The following is a 15,656-nucleotide window of genomic DNA, read 5'->3' as shown; positions in this document are numbered from 1 at the left end:
AGTTCGTGCTGTTACGTTAAATACAGGCCTGTTCTGAGCTGCTTTGATTTCATGTAGCTATTCTTCAAGGAAAGGGGAATAACTTGTCCATTATGACTTGCTTTTTGTATGGATAAATACATGTCTGCGCTAATCCTTTGTTTATGTAATTATGGTTTTCTTTTTGAGGGGAGGGGGAGATTCGTGTTAGTGACCAAAGCAAGAACTGGTGAGCTTTGTGTGAACTGGCCTGTGTGAGCTGAAGGATTTCTGTGCTGGTGAAGGGATGGTGGATGTCCTTCTTTAGGCACTCAAAGAAACTAGCTGGGAGTGTGTTGAGAAATAGAAATATTCATAAAGATAGGTGCTGATAAATCTTACCGCTGTGAATGGGGAAGAGAACAATTAAAATTAGATCAATACCTTTGCTATTAATGTATGTTTCACGAAGCCATGGGGAAGCTAACGTCTTCGGCTAACATCTGTTTATGCAGTGGAGAAGCCGTCTCCTTTGGAGGGGCAGTTGGAGCTGGAGCTGCACTTGGGTAGTTTGAAGCATTCTCCAAAGGCTTCCGAGAATGCGTTTGATGTAGTTTTAGTTGAAAAAAAGTTTAACACTTTTTCGCAAAAAACTACACGTACTCTACGCACTGTGAAGACTTAATGGCTCGGGTTGCTGCTGCCTTGGGACCCCTAGGCTGCAGTCTGTTGCATGATTTTAAATTTCCCCCAAAGAATTGTGGTAAATCCATATGCTGTTTTTCAGGCTGTGTTCAACAAACATGGTCTCGTTCATTGGGCAGCTGCAATGCCAAGTATAAAAATGACTAGGTGAGATTTTCCAGTCTTTGTTAGGTGGAAAGTCAGATCATCGGAAGGTTATTTTTGGCCTTAAAATGCATAGTTACACAAACACTTAGTGGCCCTGGAGAAGAAATGGGCAAAGGGCTGAGCAACCTGATCCAAGTTGGCCCTGCTTTTGGGAGAGAAGGGGGTTTCAGGCAGCGAACCTCCAGTGGTCCCTTCCAGCCCGCGTTGTGCTGTGGTTGTGGGGAGGCTGGGCTGGCTTTCGGAGGTGCGGGGGGCATGCCCGTTGGAGGGAGGGAGGCAGGAGGACACCGAAACTAGAAATGGTTGTGCTGTAGGAACTGCAGAAACAGTGGACATCTAAAATACCTGGGACTGTAGCTTTCAAAGGACGCACCTAGCTTTTATAGGTGGTGAGATGAAATAAGCTTTTAATTTACTGCTCTTTAGTATCTTTTTGTCTGGATAAAATAAAATATTGGATAAAGCTTTCATCAGACACTAGAAGGATAATGAAATATGTTTAGGGAGTTCTGGATTGTTTTATCACCTCTCAAGGAAATTTACGAATCCATACAGTTGCAAGGTGGTGCGTTGGTTAGCAGAGCTGCAAACCCACCCGTGCGTTGTGAAGCAGCATTTTGGAAGGCAGCACCTCAGAGGGCTTTAAGGTCATTACAGCTAACTGCCTCTATGGGGTATTCGGGTCAGGATTTTATTTAAAAGGGTTAATGTGATTCTTGGGCACATCTAAAAAAGAAAAAGTTGGGGGGAAAGGAACATCAAGGAAAAATAAATAAGTAATCTTGCAAACAGTAACGTTGAGACTGATACTGGAATTGAAATTTGGTTTCTATGCTTCAAGAAGAATGCCAGTGTATTTGGAGAGAATTCAAAGGACAGCTGCAGAAATGATCCAGGGACTGGAAAATAAGCCTCATGATGTGAGGCTTAAAGGAGCTCAACTTACTCAGCTTATTGAAAAGACAATTGAGAGAGGACTTGATCTTTCTCTAAAAGGACCTGTGAGATTTGCTGACAAAGGCATAGCACTATCAACTAAGGCTGGATAAATTCAATCTTGAAATACAGTTTCTTAGCAATGACAGTAATTAAACGTTGGCATCGTTCACAGGGAAGGTGAAAGGGGCAAATGTTCATCTTGGCCTTTTAAAATAGGCCCAACTTGTTTCTTTCTGGAGAAAATATACTGTGATTTTTGTTGTTATTGTGATAATAATCCTTTCCTGACACTGGTGCTTGAGAATCTTTAGAGGTTTTGTGCCACGATCGGTTGGAGCAAGTTCAGATGTATGTACTCACAGTCAACGCCAAGGTCATGAAGTGAAGATTGATTTAGAGGAGAAATGGTTAACCTGGTACTAGCTTACTGCCTTGCATAAGACACACAAGATGTGAAAGCAGCTCTGAAATATAATGCTTTGTGGCTTGCATCTTTGGAAGTCAGTTCTTTCCCATACTGCGTTGGTTCAGATGTTTAAGATATGTTTAAGGCTTTCTGAAATCCTCTGCAGAGAAGCACTGATGTAACTGTGTACACTCACTGTATTCAGATGAGCGTTTCTGGATTCCAGTTGACCACAGCAGAAGTCTAAATCATTTTCCTCCTTTTTTAGAAACAGCATTAAAAAAATTGCACAATGTTAATGTGATTACAGCTCCTCTGAAAGGCAAAGCAGGCCCAAGCTTTCCTGGTAGGTTTGTTCTTAAATTAATGTAGGATATTCTTTGTCTCAAGTTAACTGGACTTAGTCTGAAGCTTTATTAATGTTTGAAATAATATTAAATAATCATCAAAAGCAGTATTCTAATGGCACTTGTTTGCTGTTTTTCGTGCCATTCAAATGAGATTACTTCAGCAATTCTCCTCCTCCCTCGCTTTGTAAATTCACCTGGGAAATCGGTGACTCAGTTCGGTAATGGCTCCAGATCGTGCTTGTACTTTTTATTTGTGTTTGTCCATTCCACCACTCCCTCGACAGCTGCTGAGTTTCTATATTTTCATAGATTACCTTGCCCCAGGTGCCTCTGCAGATCTGCAGAGCTCTTCAGTTCCCTTCCAGGTCGTTCCCAGCTCTCCGTACCTGCAGCTTTGTGCAGGCAGAGCTCTCCAGGCCAGCTCTACGGGTGTGTGCGCGCGCAGAGGAGGCGGTGCGGGGCTGCAATCTCCTCTCCTCTCTGGCGTGGCTGCATTCCTGCCTCTCCTCTGCTCCAGGTCCTGCCGGGGAGGAGCTGCTTGGCCTCTGCAGCTGTGCTGAGAGCAGGAAGCGTTCCTAGGGAAGAAGGCGGCTCAAAACCCTGCAGCTTTTTTTTTTTTTTTTTTTTTTTCACGTTGAGCCCATCGATTTGTCACAGGAATTGAGCTGCTTTGTAGCTGGGAAGGAGGTTGTCTAGCAACTGCAAGTTTGCTTGCTGAAGGCGAGAGGGATAGCAAGCTGCAGGAACGTGTTGGGGCACTGCACAATGTCAAGCAAAGGCCTCCAGCTTTGAGATCCAGTGCAGCAGCCCCTGCTGCTTACCTCATCCAGACGGCCCTGTCTGTCCTAACCTGCAGGAGTTACTGGCTGAAAGTGCCACGCACAAAAGAGGCTGTGAAGGATTGGCAGTGAGGAAACCTCCCCCTTCCTCTCTGCTGTGTCATCGTCTCCCTTTCCCCGGCACCAAGAGGCTGATGGAGGCAGCAGCCGTGTTCCCTCTGCTGCAGGGGGTTTAACCGCTTGTAGCGTGAGCAACTTTTGTGTTTCAGCCTCTCAGTTTCACCATCTGGCTGCAGATACTTGTGCTTAGTTGAATTTGCAGTAGTCAGTGTTCTCAGTATACTTCTCATAATCCAATATTCAAAAAACCCAGCGGCTGTGGTGGCAGATAGAATTTCGCTCTTGATGTGTTACAGAGCCATTTCCTTAGCATCGCTTCCGTGTGAGCTCTACACCGAGCACTTATGGTCAACTGCTTGATTTCAGTACTCCCATGTTACCACCCACGTGCAGTTAAGGGGGTTGGTTGTGGGGTTGTGCGTTCAGAGAAGCTCTTTTCAAAGGAAGAAATTGCTAATAGATCTAAAAGCCACCAAAACCAAATCCGAGTGGCTTTTGTCTTTATTTAGTCACTATTTGCAGGTTTGTAACTGATCATCCACTTGATGATTTTCAACTTGATCATCCTCTTTTCATCTCATTTAACGCAAAATGGGTTACTCAAAAAAGTGGCAATGGCTTGCAGCACTGGCTGTACCACTGAACTTTGCATTTCTTGCCAGCAGTTATGGAGCAGGTGCTGGGAGCTTTCTGAATAAGCACGACACCTTCACCCCTGTGGTTGTGAGAGCAAGTCTCCGATTATCTTCTTTTACCAAAGGTTTACAAAACTTTTTTTTTTTGTTTCTTGCTTCACAATAAATTATTTGTATGCCTTAAAGCTTGGTGGTCCGCTATGTTCTTGGTTAATGGCTTATTCTGTAACTCTGACTGCTGTAATACTGCAGTAGGGTGGGGATCACCTGGGCATGGAGGATCTGCCCCACAGAGCAGGGCATGCCGTGGTGCTGCATGGGGAACATTGGCACTTTGCTTGCCAGTGCCAAGCTGCAATATGACACCAGATGCAAGCAAGCCTGAAAAGTGAACCACGATAAAGAGCACCTCTCGGTCAGAGTTCTGCATCAGCAGGTGGGCAGAAGCCCCAGAATTTGGGGTGGAAGGGGAAAATAAGGCTTTTTGGCTGATACACTCTTCGGGGGCATATCGTGATTGCTCTCAGCACCACCATGACAGGCTCTGTCTGCTCAGTGATATGTTCTGGGCTGTGTAAAGTTGGTCTGCAAGAAATTTGGGATTTCCAGAGGTCTCAGAGGCATCTGGAAGGGCCAAGAACTGCTGGGCACCAGTGCCAGGCAAGTGCAGCAGTCAGGGGTTTCCTGCAGAGACCTCCCTGACAAGGGGATGCAGTGGGGCCCTGTAACCAGACAAGCTCCAGTGCTGGAAGATTGCAGAAATCTTTCCTGAGCTCTTTAAAACCCAATGAATTTTACATAGTTAGCAGTGCTCGGTGATTACGCAGCTTAATTAGCAATTGGATTTGACCATCTCGCTGTGTGCAATGCAGGCTGCAGATCTTCCCCTAGCCGAGTTTCCCACTCAAAGCCTGTTAAACAAATTGCTGTTTGTTAGAGCGCAGCAAATGAGCGTTACATAAGCCTCGAATAACTTCCTTCCAATTCGGGGAAAAATGTATTTGCATGATCTCAGGCCCAGGTGCAACGCTGTGAAACTTGTTGGTCACAAAGCCCAGTGCAGACTGGAGCCGGGAGGGCACTTGGTGACTGGGAGGGAGGGAGGGAGGGGGGCCTCAGAACCGGCCTGGTGCTGGAGAGCGGGATTGAACCTCGACCCTGTGAGGGGTCTGTGATGGCCAGGCTGCTTTGGTGTGGTGGGCTGCCCTGCCTGCTGGGGGCACAGCCTGTGGTGGTGAGAGGATCCCCAGCAGGCCCTTGTGAGGCTAGGGGCTCAGTTTCTCCCCTTCCTCGTTCTCAAACAGACCATTGGATGAACTGTGATTTTTCCACCACATTAAAGTGCCCTTTGACAGGGTTCTGGATATCGTATGGTCCTGCTTCCCCCTGAAGCTGCGGCGGTGGTGGGAGCGAGGGGCGGCAGTGTGAAATGGAGGATTCCCGGCGAGCTGAGGGAGGCCGGGGCTCGGACTGGGCCCCAGCGCGTCGCGATCCGGGATCCTCCAGCCACGCTGCCATCTGCCTCGCCTGTGAATAGTTTTCTCTGGCGCAGACCCTGTGCCTCGGTGTTGCATCATCTCTGGGAGGAAGGCCAGCCCCGGAGCCCCAGCACAAAGGCTTTCTGAAGCCGATGAAGCTTGTTCTGTGTGCGAAGCGGCGTGCTCCTTCCTGTCGGCCTTTCCACGGCATTCCTGAAGCGGCCCGGCTCTGGGAAGCCCTCCGTAAATCGCCGCTTTATCCCCCTGCTTCCTGCACACCTGGCTGATGCAACGTCTGCCCGCTGAGCCCGGCTGCGGGCTCCTCTGGAGCCGTTTTGTTCGCCCTGGCGGGGAGTGGCCGGGCAGGCAGCCGGCATCACGTGGAGGCCTTAAATAGATGTATAAAGGACGTACAGCCAGGCTCGCGAGGCAGAGAGTATTTAGTGGGATTACGGAGAAATCTTTTCCAATTCTGGGACGGGAGGCTGCAATCCTACTCCTTGGCAACTTGTTTGTGGTCAGCCTGCCACTGGTTGCAGCTTCTGGCCTCCGCTGCCTGCCAGTAAATTCTGCTGATTCTCCTCCTATATTCAGCGACTTCCCGCGGCTGCGGGGACCGGCCGGATTCTCGTGGGAACTGTAATTCCCTCAGTTTGGATCCGGGCCTAGTTATTGCCCTTTATTGCTCTGCTTCCCTCTGACCTTGCATGTGGTATAGGATTTTCTCTAAAATCCCTTCATAACACAAATTCAAGGTCTTCAGTTATTTATCCTTGGGGGGTGTCTGACAGCCTTTTTAATTTAGGGCTCATCTACTTAGGAAAGTTTTGACTAGTTATGCAGATACAGCCATTCACGTGCTTGCTATTACGTTCACAAGCAACAAAAGCTAGAACAAAGAAATACTCTGGTCTGCTAGGATTAAACCGGTGTTGTTTATGTTATTTAAATTAACCTCAAATCTTATTTTAACCATAGCCATTTTCTGGCATAGGCAGGCCTCTTAAATTCAATCTCAAAATGTAGGACTTGTACGGACAAGGTGCGGCAGACAGCAGTGGTACTTTCCAGTACTGCTGTTCCTTGTTGTCTGCTCTGCCCTGTTGCAGAAATGTATTGCCCGTATAACCATATCTAAAGGGGAATCTGTATTTTACCTGCTTCTGCTTTTAGTCCCGTGTTCTTGGTGTCAACTGCGCTCGATGAGACATGGCAACATTTCCTTCCTGCCAGCTGTTTTGGCAAAGGCTTAGAGGGGACAGTTGCAGCAGTCACTGCCACAGCTGGATTCACTGGAGGTTAGTTGTCAAGCCCTTTATCTCAAAATATGAGTTCTGAACCTTTTTGTTTGTGTTTTCTTATTTTTGTGACACACAGACATTTGCCTGTTCCCCTTCACTCTGTGGGAAAAGAGAGCGACAACCTCAGATTGTAGAACCAGCACAGCAGTCAGGACGTGTTCCTCTTGCTGAAGCCTTCTTCCCCTGCTACCATCCCAAGTCAGATGCTTGTAGAACTGAGGCTTTTTTTATCCTCTTTTCTATTTTTATTTACCTGTGGAGTCTTATTTATGGTAGACCTTTCTTTTCTTCTTCCATTGCTATGGATCTTTCAGGAAAGAATAGAAAATAGTATTTGCAAAAATAAAAGCATTTTCAGGGGTTCACCTTTATTTCATTTTTGAAAATATCATTTCAAATACTTCAGTGTTTGAAGAATTTGTCATCTTCACCAATGACTTGTTACGCTTTGGGGTAGAGGCAATTTAATGCAATGTTTTTAGCACAGAAATGGGCCTAGAAATACTTCTGTCTCTTGAGTTTTTTTATCTGTTACTATTTTTTAAAAGTTTTATTTTGGTGATTAACATTTTTGAGATTCTAGCATTTCATGGAGACTGCTAGATTTTCAAAGCGTTGTCTTGTGAAGCTTTCTTAAAACAAAGGGTATGAGGACTTTGATATAAACTTTTCTACTGTGATGGTCCTTTCCTTTACATTGAGGTTGTTGCTCCTTTAAAACATCATCTTTCTCACCATCCTGCTCAGCGGACCGTGTGTGCAGGCCACGCAAATGGGGCTAGGTCTGTGCTCATCAGCGTGGGGCACAGGCAGAGCTACCTGGTGTCTGCCTGCCACCTCTTCATGTAAGCACACCTCAGAATAATTTGGTCTGCCACGGATCACTGCTACTCTGTAATTTGCTTCCCCTTTCTAATTTGATATGTATTTGTTTATGGAATTATCCTTCTGTGTGAATCTTCAGCCAATTTCAAATCAATGTGAATTAAACTTTCCAGTAAGGTTTCACAGTGCCAATGAGGTGTTTTACGAAAATCCAAATAAGCCCTTGTCTCGAGCCTCTGCCTCCTGACTGTACTGGACTGTAAGGAATGCGGTTGAGTTGTCCTGCAGAAGGTGTTTCTGGAAGCAAAGTCTTATCGGCCTTTCCTTTATCTCTTATTATAATTTTCTTTTATTTCTTATCATAATACCTGATATCCTTAATGATTCCAAAAGAAAAGCCCGGGCTATTCTTTTGTCTGCAAAACAAAGGGGTTTTGCACAACTTCTTGACTGCTGAATCAGCAGCAAAGTTTTGAGGTTATTCTTTCTGCTTTTCTGAGGAATCTTCCCCAGTCCCAGGTCAGTGGCTGAGAACACTTGAGTATGCATTTTGTAATTTCTTGCTTGATGGTTTAATTTCTTTCGCTTGCTCACTGTCACCACTGACGGTCCCTTAGGGTGTAGTTTGTAGACGAGGTTAACTAAAACCGATGTTTTCTGAGTCAGATAAAATGATGGAATCCCATGGGTGGACATGATGAAAATCTCTTACAATATCTTAAACCCAGTTTAAATGAATTTGATCAAAGGATTTTCAGTTTTCAGCTGTTTACCGAGTTTTATCAAAATCAGTTTAGCTTGCTTGTACCTCAGTTTTAAACATGGCTTAAGTGGCCTTAGCTGAACTGCTTTATCGCGCTGACTTTAGCTAAGTAGGTGTATTTGTAGACACACATTGAGGTGGCTTCCAGCTTTTCCATAAGGTGCTTTACAGGGTTGGGAATCATCAGTATGATTTCGTATCTTGTAAGGAACAGCCTGACTGATGCATCAGTCGGTGGATACCAAAAGCTGAGGGAGATGACCTGTGCTGTAAAGGCAGCGCTGTCGCCTTTCCTGATCCTTGACTCCAGCTCTTGTGCAGCATGGTGAGCAGATCGAGTCTCACTGGGTTGTTGCATTTTGACACGCTTAACGATTTTTAAATGTTGTTCTAAGAGCTTGTTGGTGCTTTTGTCATGGTTCTCCAGATCCCAGAGAACAAGTGAGCTGTGAAACAAATTTATAAATAGAAGCATTTCTGTTTGCATATAGATACTTACATATGAAAAATATGATAATGGCAAATACTTCTGTTAATACTTTTTTTTTTAATTTAATTAGCTCAGTCTTTCCTTGCTGCTTAGCGAATCCAGCTTGTTTCCAGAGCAGAGCTAAGCATTTTTATTAATAGACTGAGGCACAATTCAGGTAAAACAGAATAAATTGGAGTTAAAAGTCTTACAGATTTGTCTGCTCTGCCTCTGTGTAGGTGTCCTTATGGAACAGCATGTCTGAAATTCTGGGAATTTGATGCTTTTTTTTTGAGCTGGCTGTTTTAAACTGGCAAAAGCCCTTGATCTGATTCGGTTTGCACTAAAGGTGCTTGCCCTTCTGTGAGTATCTGCCCTTGACATGGGGCTTGTAGGTGTGCTGGAACAAACAGGCGGTGCTTGCTGCGGTTCGGGTGGACTGCCCTCGTGTTTGGGTGCCACTGGGTGACGCGATGTTTGGAAGCAGGACCTCTGCAGAATGGTAATTGAATCACTTCACATTTATGTTACATGTCCCACAGATTTCGACAACAGCCTCTCAGCAACACAAGTGGCGAGAAAAGTTTCCAGCAGTAAATTTTCTGTGTCTGTTTGATTTGTAACACGGAGGGCAGCGTTTGTGGAAGGGAGCCAGTGCAGTGCCGCTGCTGTTGCATCCTAAACAGTTTCGAAAATTAAATTTACTGTTCGAGCAGGTGTTACCTAACCTTTGCTTGGCCAGCTTGGATTTATTACAGTCCTTTCTGTCGATACAGGATGTTACCTGAAATAATTGAATAGCATATATTTGCATTTTAGCTAAGGCAGCTGTTTGTGATTTTGGTGTGAAGGCGGTGGGTGAGTCCCTTGGAGTGTGACCTGTGCTGGGCGAGTCGGGGACCATGAAGCTGTGGTCGCGTTGCAGGTGGATGGATGCTCATCTCAGCTGTTGTGATGATGCTGGGGAAGACCAGGTGTCTTTATACTGGTGTGACTGGTTAAGGAGGCAGGAGTGTAGCATGGAAAGTACATCTTTAAACACTGCATTTTCAGAACTGGTTAAGCATTATTTACTTGCTAGGCCATCAAAATTCCTGTTTCCATTTGATTTTGAGAAGAGTTGTATCACGAGAGAGAGAGGTTTGTGCCGTGGTCTGAAGCTCACTACATTTGCATTAAGATTTCAAATTTTAGGAAATCTTCCAGTGGCACTGGAGAGAACTCCCTGCATTTTTTCTCCTGTCCAGCTGTATATTTTTTGGGATAGGAGGCAGGGAGGAGTTTGGGGATTGTCTATACAGGGAATTAACCAGTGCCATGAGTGAACGTTTTGATCTCAACCCCTGTTTTCTGTGCAGGCTGATGTTTTGGGTGTTCCCAGGGCAAGCTTCATGAAGACCACACTGTAATCTAGCCTGAAGGTGGTGTGGTCTTGGACAGCACTTCGAATTTGTCTCAGCGATTCATTTTGAATGTTACATTGTCAGAGTTGAAAGTACACAGAAAACAGCAGTGACAAACAGCAAAATCTGAGAGCTGGCGATTGTTGGGCAAGTCCTGCTGGATCAACACAAAAGCAATTGAACTGGAATTCGCCTTGTCTAACCTTTTTTGTTTGGTATTTCGTGGTTCTCCAGAGCTCTTTCCCAAAAGTGGGAGTTGCTGTTGGGCCGAAACGGCCTGCTATTTGCAGCGGTGGTGGTGGGAGGGTTTCCTCTGAGAAGTGACCCAGAACTTGTCCCGCTTACCCCAGGGCTGACATGGTGTCCTGTGAATCTTGGGTCCAGAGACCGCGCCTGAAACCCTTCGGTCCTGCTGAGTCACAAGTAGGCAGGAGCTGGAATTTGTCCTGATTAAATCTCAGGCTGCTGCCAGCTGGGGACGGTCATGGCAAAGGCAAGAGATCAATAGAGTAAAGAAACCTGAGTGAGTATTTAAAAAAATAGTACTTTTTTATTTTATTTCCTTTTTAAAATGTTTCTATGTCCCTTAGAAGGAAAGGGTACTCTAGATGCTGTGAAACCTGTCCCCCTTTTCTTTTAACCTTTAGCCAGTGTTACGTGACTCCGGGTTGAAGCAGGATCCGTGTCTATAGCTCCTAGCTGCATTTCAGCAGCACAATTTCTCGTTTGGTGTCAGTGCAGAAATTGCAGTTCTGTCACAAGCACAAGAAGGGGTGAGACAGTCCTGAAAGGGACTTTTTTATGATTATTTTTCATCCAGAAAATGCACTCAAGGACACCTGAGCTGTCTCAGGCTCGGGCTGCCTGTGGGCTTGTCCTGCTCTGTTTTTTTTGTCTGCCCACCTCCCCTTGAGGCTGTCGCTTTGGGGCATAACAGGGAGTTGCCACGGATCACTTGGAAATCATTACGTGCCACGTCTGTAGTTCGCCGTATGCCTGTCGTATGATCAGGAAGAGATTTCTCCTAGGGATACATGCTGAAAAAGGAAAATCTATCCCAGTGATAAGACAAGTGGCCTGCCTTTTAAGACAGAAGGGAAAGGCAATACAATGTGCGGCACCTCCACTTGCCAACTTTCACTTCATTTGCCCTTGGAGGGAGGCTTTTGGCATTTCTGGTGTGTGTGTGGACAGCGGCAAGGCGGTTCCAGTGAGAAGCCCCCTGCCCACGGCTGCAACCAGGGAGCTCTGAGGCCTCACTGCCCGCGGTGAGGGCCGCAGGAGACTGGGCGGAGGCTGCCCGCTGCCGCCGTGACTCACCCGCTGCCCGGAGCCTGACGTGGCCCAGCCGTGCGGAGAGGACCGCAGGGACCCCGTGGGGCTCCCTGCCATCGGTGGCAGCTCAAGGCCTCGCTGCCGGCCTTGCCTGCCCCACCGTGGCACAGCCTCGCCGCCCGTTCTGCCTCCTCGTTCGCCACGAGCGGGCCGTGGCTGTGGCTTGTTTGGGGAAGGAGTGAGGGAATGCTGATGGAGGGCTGCGGGTGATAGGTGACAGCTGCTGCTCACGTGCAGAAGGAGCTAGGAGGGTGCTTCTCTGGTAATTAGTGCTAAGTTTAGTTGTGGGGGTTATCGTTATTGGCTTTGTGGCAGAGCAGATCACTGTGTGTCAGTCCAAGGCTGTGGGGAATAAAAACACCACCATCTGCCTCTGCCCCCTCTTCCCTGGTCCCAGGTGTGAATATAAAGCACATGCAGCGTGCCACTTGCTGTAAGTCTCATTTCTGCTCATCTTTTGCTGAAAGCCTTCTCTGGGGGCATGTGGGGGAGACCTCGTACCCATAATGGACGTTCAATGCTTTGTTTCTGCCCGGCAGGTTTCCCCATGTCCGTGACGTGTTGGCCGAGGCTCTGCGGCTCCTCTCCGCCCTCGGAGCGGCCGGTCGCTGCCCTCTGGACTCCGTGATCCCCGACGGGCGTCATGAGCATTGCAATCCCTCTGGGAGTCACCACACCAGATACGTCCTACTCCGACATGGCCGCAGGATCGGAGTGAGTGTTACCCCGTGGAGGAACAGGGGAGGGTGGCTGAGGGCTGCCTCGGGGTCAGGGCCGGTCCACTGGCTCTGAGATGGTTTTGAATGTTTAACAAAGGTGGTTTTGTGGAAATTGGTAAGTTCTAAGGAAAGTTCTAAGAGTATGAGGCACTCAACACTGCTTTTGTATCAGCTTGGTTAGGAAGTCTGTGTGCAATTGCATGTGGTAGTGCATTTGCACTTGATGTTGGCGAGGTACAAGCCAGCTCCATTTCAAAAGCTGTTGTAAATGAGAGCTCAGTATGTTGGGCTTCCCTCTCAGCAGAACCTGCTAGCTCAGACTCAGTACCAGTGCTTATGTGACTGATTTCTGGAGCAGTGCGGAGCTTGGCCGGAGATGTACAACAGCATCAGTCTGCATAGACACCTTCATGTGTGTTGTTCTGCCCTTGAGCATGTTCCGAGAAGTGCAGCTAGGTGTGCAGACCTTCAGGGTTCCCATCACAGGACTCTGCCTTTGTAGAAGTCAGGAACATTTCAAATCCTGAAAATATGTTGTGATCTTTTCTTAAAATGCTTGTTAGAATGGTGTTAACTCGAGTGAGTACTGTGTTTTCACTGGGGACAAGAGGAAGGGCTACCACAAAAAGGGTTATTATTTCAAGTATGGACTGTAGCATCTATTTTTCCATAGCAATTCCTTTTTTAAATTTTTTTTTAAAGGACTTTTTGCAGATCCATTTCCCCCATGTATTATTTACAGGTACCTGCTGTGCAAATACCTGCATGTCAGATTGATCACTATAGAGCAGATAATGCTCCAGACTGCTAATTTTGAGCTGTAAGAGCAGTGGGCTGGGCTATGAATCATTGTTTTGCCCTTCCATCTTGCCCTGATTTAAATACACACAGTCTGACTACACAGTCGCACTCCCTGCAAGACTGCTAATGCTCTTTTTCATCTGTCTTGGCACTGGCCCCATTGTAGGCATTCTTCTTTGTGAGGCTTCATTCCACCACAAAGTCCATATTTTTACAGACTGTTTTAAATGAGGAGTCAAAAATCTAGTAGGTCACTCATCTGCAATGGGTATCTGATCTTTCATTTTCAAGACTTAATATTCAGTACTGCTTGTCACATGCTTCTCCCACACCAGCACTTTAAAGACTCAACATCCAGGAATTTTAAACTATTTATGGCAGGAGAAAGAGTGCTAAATAGTTTGCTCGTGTACTATGTGCTTTGCTTTCAGAGCTGAGTGGGATATATCTATGCAAGTCCCTTGTAAAATTTAAATATCAAAAGACTGTCTATAAATCCTCTGCAAAGCATTTTTTCCACTGGCTGTAAGAAATTTGTAGGTCCAACTTGAGGCTAGGCTGGAGTTCTTTGAAAAAGGCTTTTGAAGATTTCTGAATTGGCTTCTCTCTCCGTTTTCTAAGAAGTGGGAATGCCAGGACTTTATTCTCCTGGCTTTGCATTGAGGCACTGTTACTTTACTGCTGAAGTGTCCTTCGTGAGTCTGTTCAAAGTTAAGGCTATCCTCCACTTCTCCTTTGAAATTCTACAAGTCTGAGGCGTGATATCTGTGCTACCTGAGCTTCTTGTCTCTTAGAAGGGATTTCAAAGATGTGCATCATGAAAGAATGGGAAGGTAAAAGGAAACTAGCTGGCCCTCTTAAGGCTGAGCTTTAGCATCCTCCTCTGGCCTCTGATGCCAGAGGGGAAGTGAAAATGCTGAAAGATGTTTGTGTTTGGTGATCTCAGAGGGCGATAAGGAGGCTGCAGAGCACTTTTGCATGTTGGAAGTCGTTGAAGCTCCTTGGAGGGTTGCTGGTGAGGAAGCAGGGCCCCAGCGTTGTTGCCCCTGGACACCGTTGCACCAACAGTCCTGAAGTTGTATTGTTAGTGCTTTTAGTGCCTGTGGCAGCGCTGCCGGTATTCCAGGCTGGCTGTGTGAATGTGAGTGACTTGGGCAGAGGACAGATCTGCTGTTTAGACTCTTTCCCTTCTAATATTTCTTCTGAAAATAAATTAAACCTGAATGGATTTAAGTCTGGACCAGTCTGGAAATCCTGAAGGGCTGTTGTGAAGATCCAGCGAGGCTGGATTACGTGCCGAGCTCAAGCTCTGCATCCTGCCTTTTGTTAGGGAGCGTGTCCTCGGAGAGGTGTCACCGCCTGTGTCTCTGCCTCTGCCCGTTGAGCTGAGTGCAGCTACGTGAAAAACCAGCTGAATTTATGATGTCATGCATCTCGGTTCTGAGCTAGAGAAGTGGGATTTACGCAGGTTAAAGGCTTTCTGCAGTTCTTTGTACACTAAATCACTGCTCCTTCCTGTTGGAAAGACGGGTCTACCTCGCTCCAGAAGGAGGGAGCCCGGGAAGTCGGTGTTAGCGTGTAGCAGGTTTAGTGGCAGGGTGGGGCAAACTGCACTGCAGCAGAGATTTCAAGTGCTAATAGGAAGTCCAAAGGGCACAGGGGTTATTTTTCTTGGGTGGTGCCTAAACGCTCCCCCACGCGTGACCACTGGCCTGTAGTGTTTGAGTGCTGCTTGATTCCCGTTGCCAACCTAAGACCCTCTGAGAATCCTCCGAGATCTCACCAGAGCAGCACAAGTCCAAGGTAAAGTTTTCCCTTCCTGCATTTTTCTTTCCTGCTTGCTCAGCTACCTGCTGTAATTTTGAAGAGGATTTCAGCTGCAGATGTGATTCAGTAATATTCTGCTGTATTCTGGTATGGGTCCTGCTTCTGTCCTCTGCAGAGGTTTGCTGATGTCCATCTCCTGCTTGGGGGACAGCTCCTAATAGGTGGTGCGTTGCCTTGCTGGTGTTCTGTCCGTAGCTTCATTATCTAATATTCCCTGCATTGAATTGCAGCTGTCCCTTCTCTGAGTAGGGTTTCTGCAGCTTTCTGCTGAGGATATACCTTTCATTTTGAGCTGTTTTTTTTCACCACCGTGTGGTGGAAGAGTGCATTGTACCTCAGCAACAAATTTCTTATTGAGCACATTGCACACTATGTTGCTGTGTAGAAAGAACAGGGTAAGTCCGATTTGCCTGTGGCCGGTGTCTGTCCAGGTCATGAATTTTGTAGCCCCTTTGTAGCAGGAATCTCCAGCTCCCAGCGGTTGCTGTCGGGACAGCTGCAGGTTTCGTGCAGGCTTTATCTTGGGACGTTGGACTCAGCTAACAATTAGTATCCGAGAGAGAGAGAGAAACGAGCGCAGATGCAGGAAAGCCGCTTAGCTGCTATTTGAAATAAGCTGTTGTGTAGATAACATGACAGTTCTGTTCGGTGGCTTTGAGATTAAGCTGGCTGAGTTCAGATATGAATGCCAAACTA

At 46.6% G+C, this 15,656-nt stretch overlaps 1 protein-coding gene across 4 annotated transcripts in view; it reads left to right on the top strand.

The window, feature by feature from the left end:
* The window catches only part of SETD5 (SET domain containing 5), a 64,948-nt gene that overhangs the window by 11,297 nt on the left and 37,995 nt on the right, over positions 1-15,656 (top strand). For 2 of the 4 annotated variants that reach the window (XR_007708661.1, XM_035546633.2), the window contains exon 2: positions 12,153-12,327. Coding sequence is in view for 2 of the 4 variants with exons in the window: in XM_035546633.2 (XP_035402526.1) it covers positions 12,257-12,327 (71 nt within the window). In the remaining 2 variants the exon portion in view is untranslated. Of the gene's footprint in view, positions 1-10,634; positions 10,802-12,152; positions 12,328-15,656 lie in introns of those variants that run through there. The other 2 variants (XM_035546634.2, XM_050712668.1) reach the window with 2 other exon arrangements.

This window comes from Cygnus atratus, chromosome 10 (assembly GCF_013377495.2).
Source record: "Cygnus atratus isolate AKBS03 ecotype Queensland, Australia chromosome 10, CAtr_DNAZoo_HiC_assembly, whole genome shotgun sequence".
Classification (NCBI taxonomy): domain Eukaryota; kingdom Metazoa; phylum Chordata; class Aves; order Anseriformes; family Anatidae; genus Cygnus; species Cygnus atratus.
Note: the sequence above shows the minus strand (reverse complement) of the source record. Positions and strands in the feature narration are given on the sequence as shown.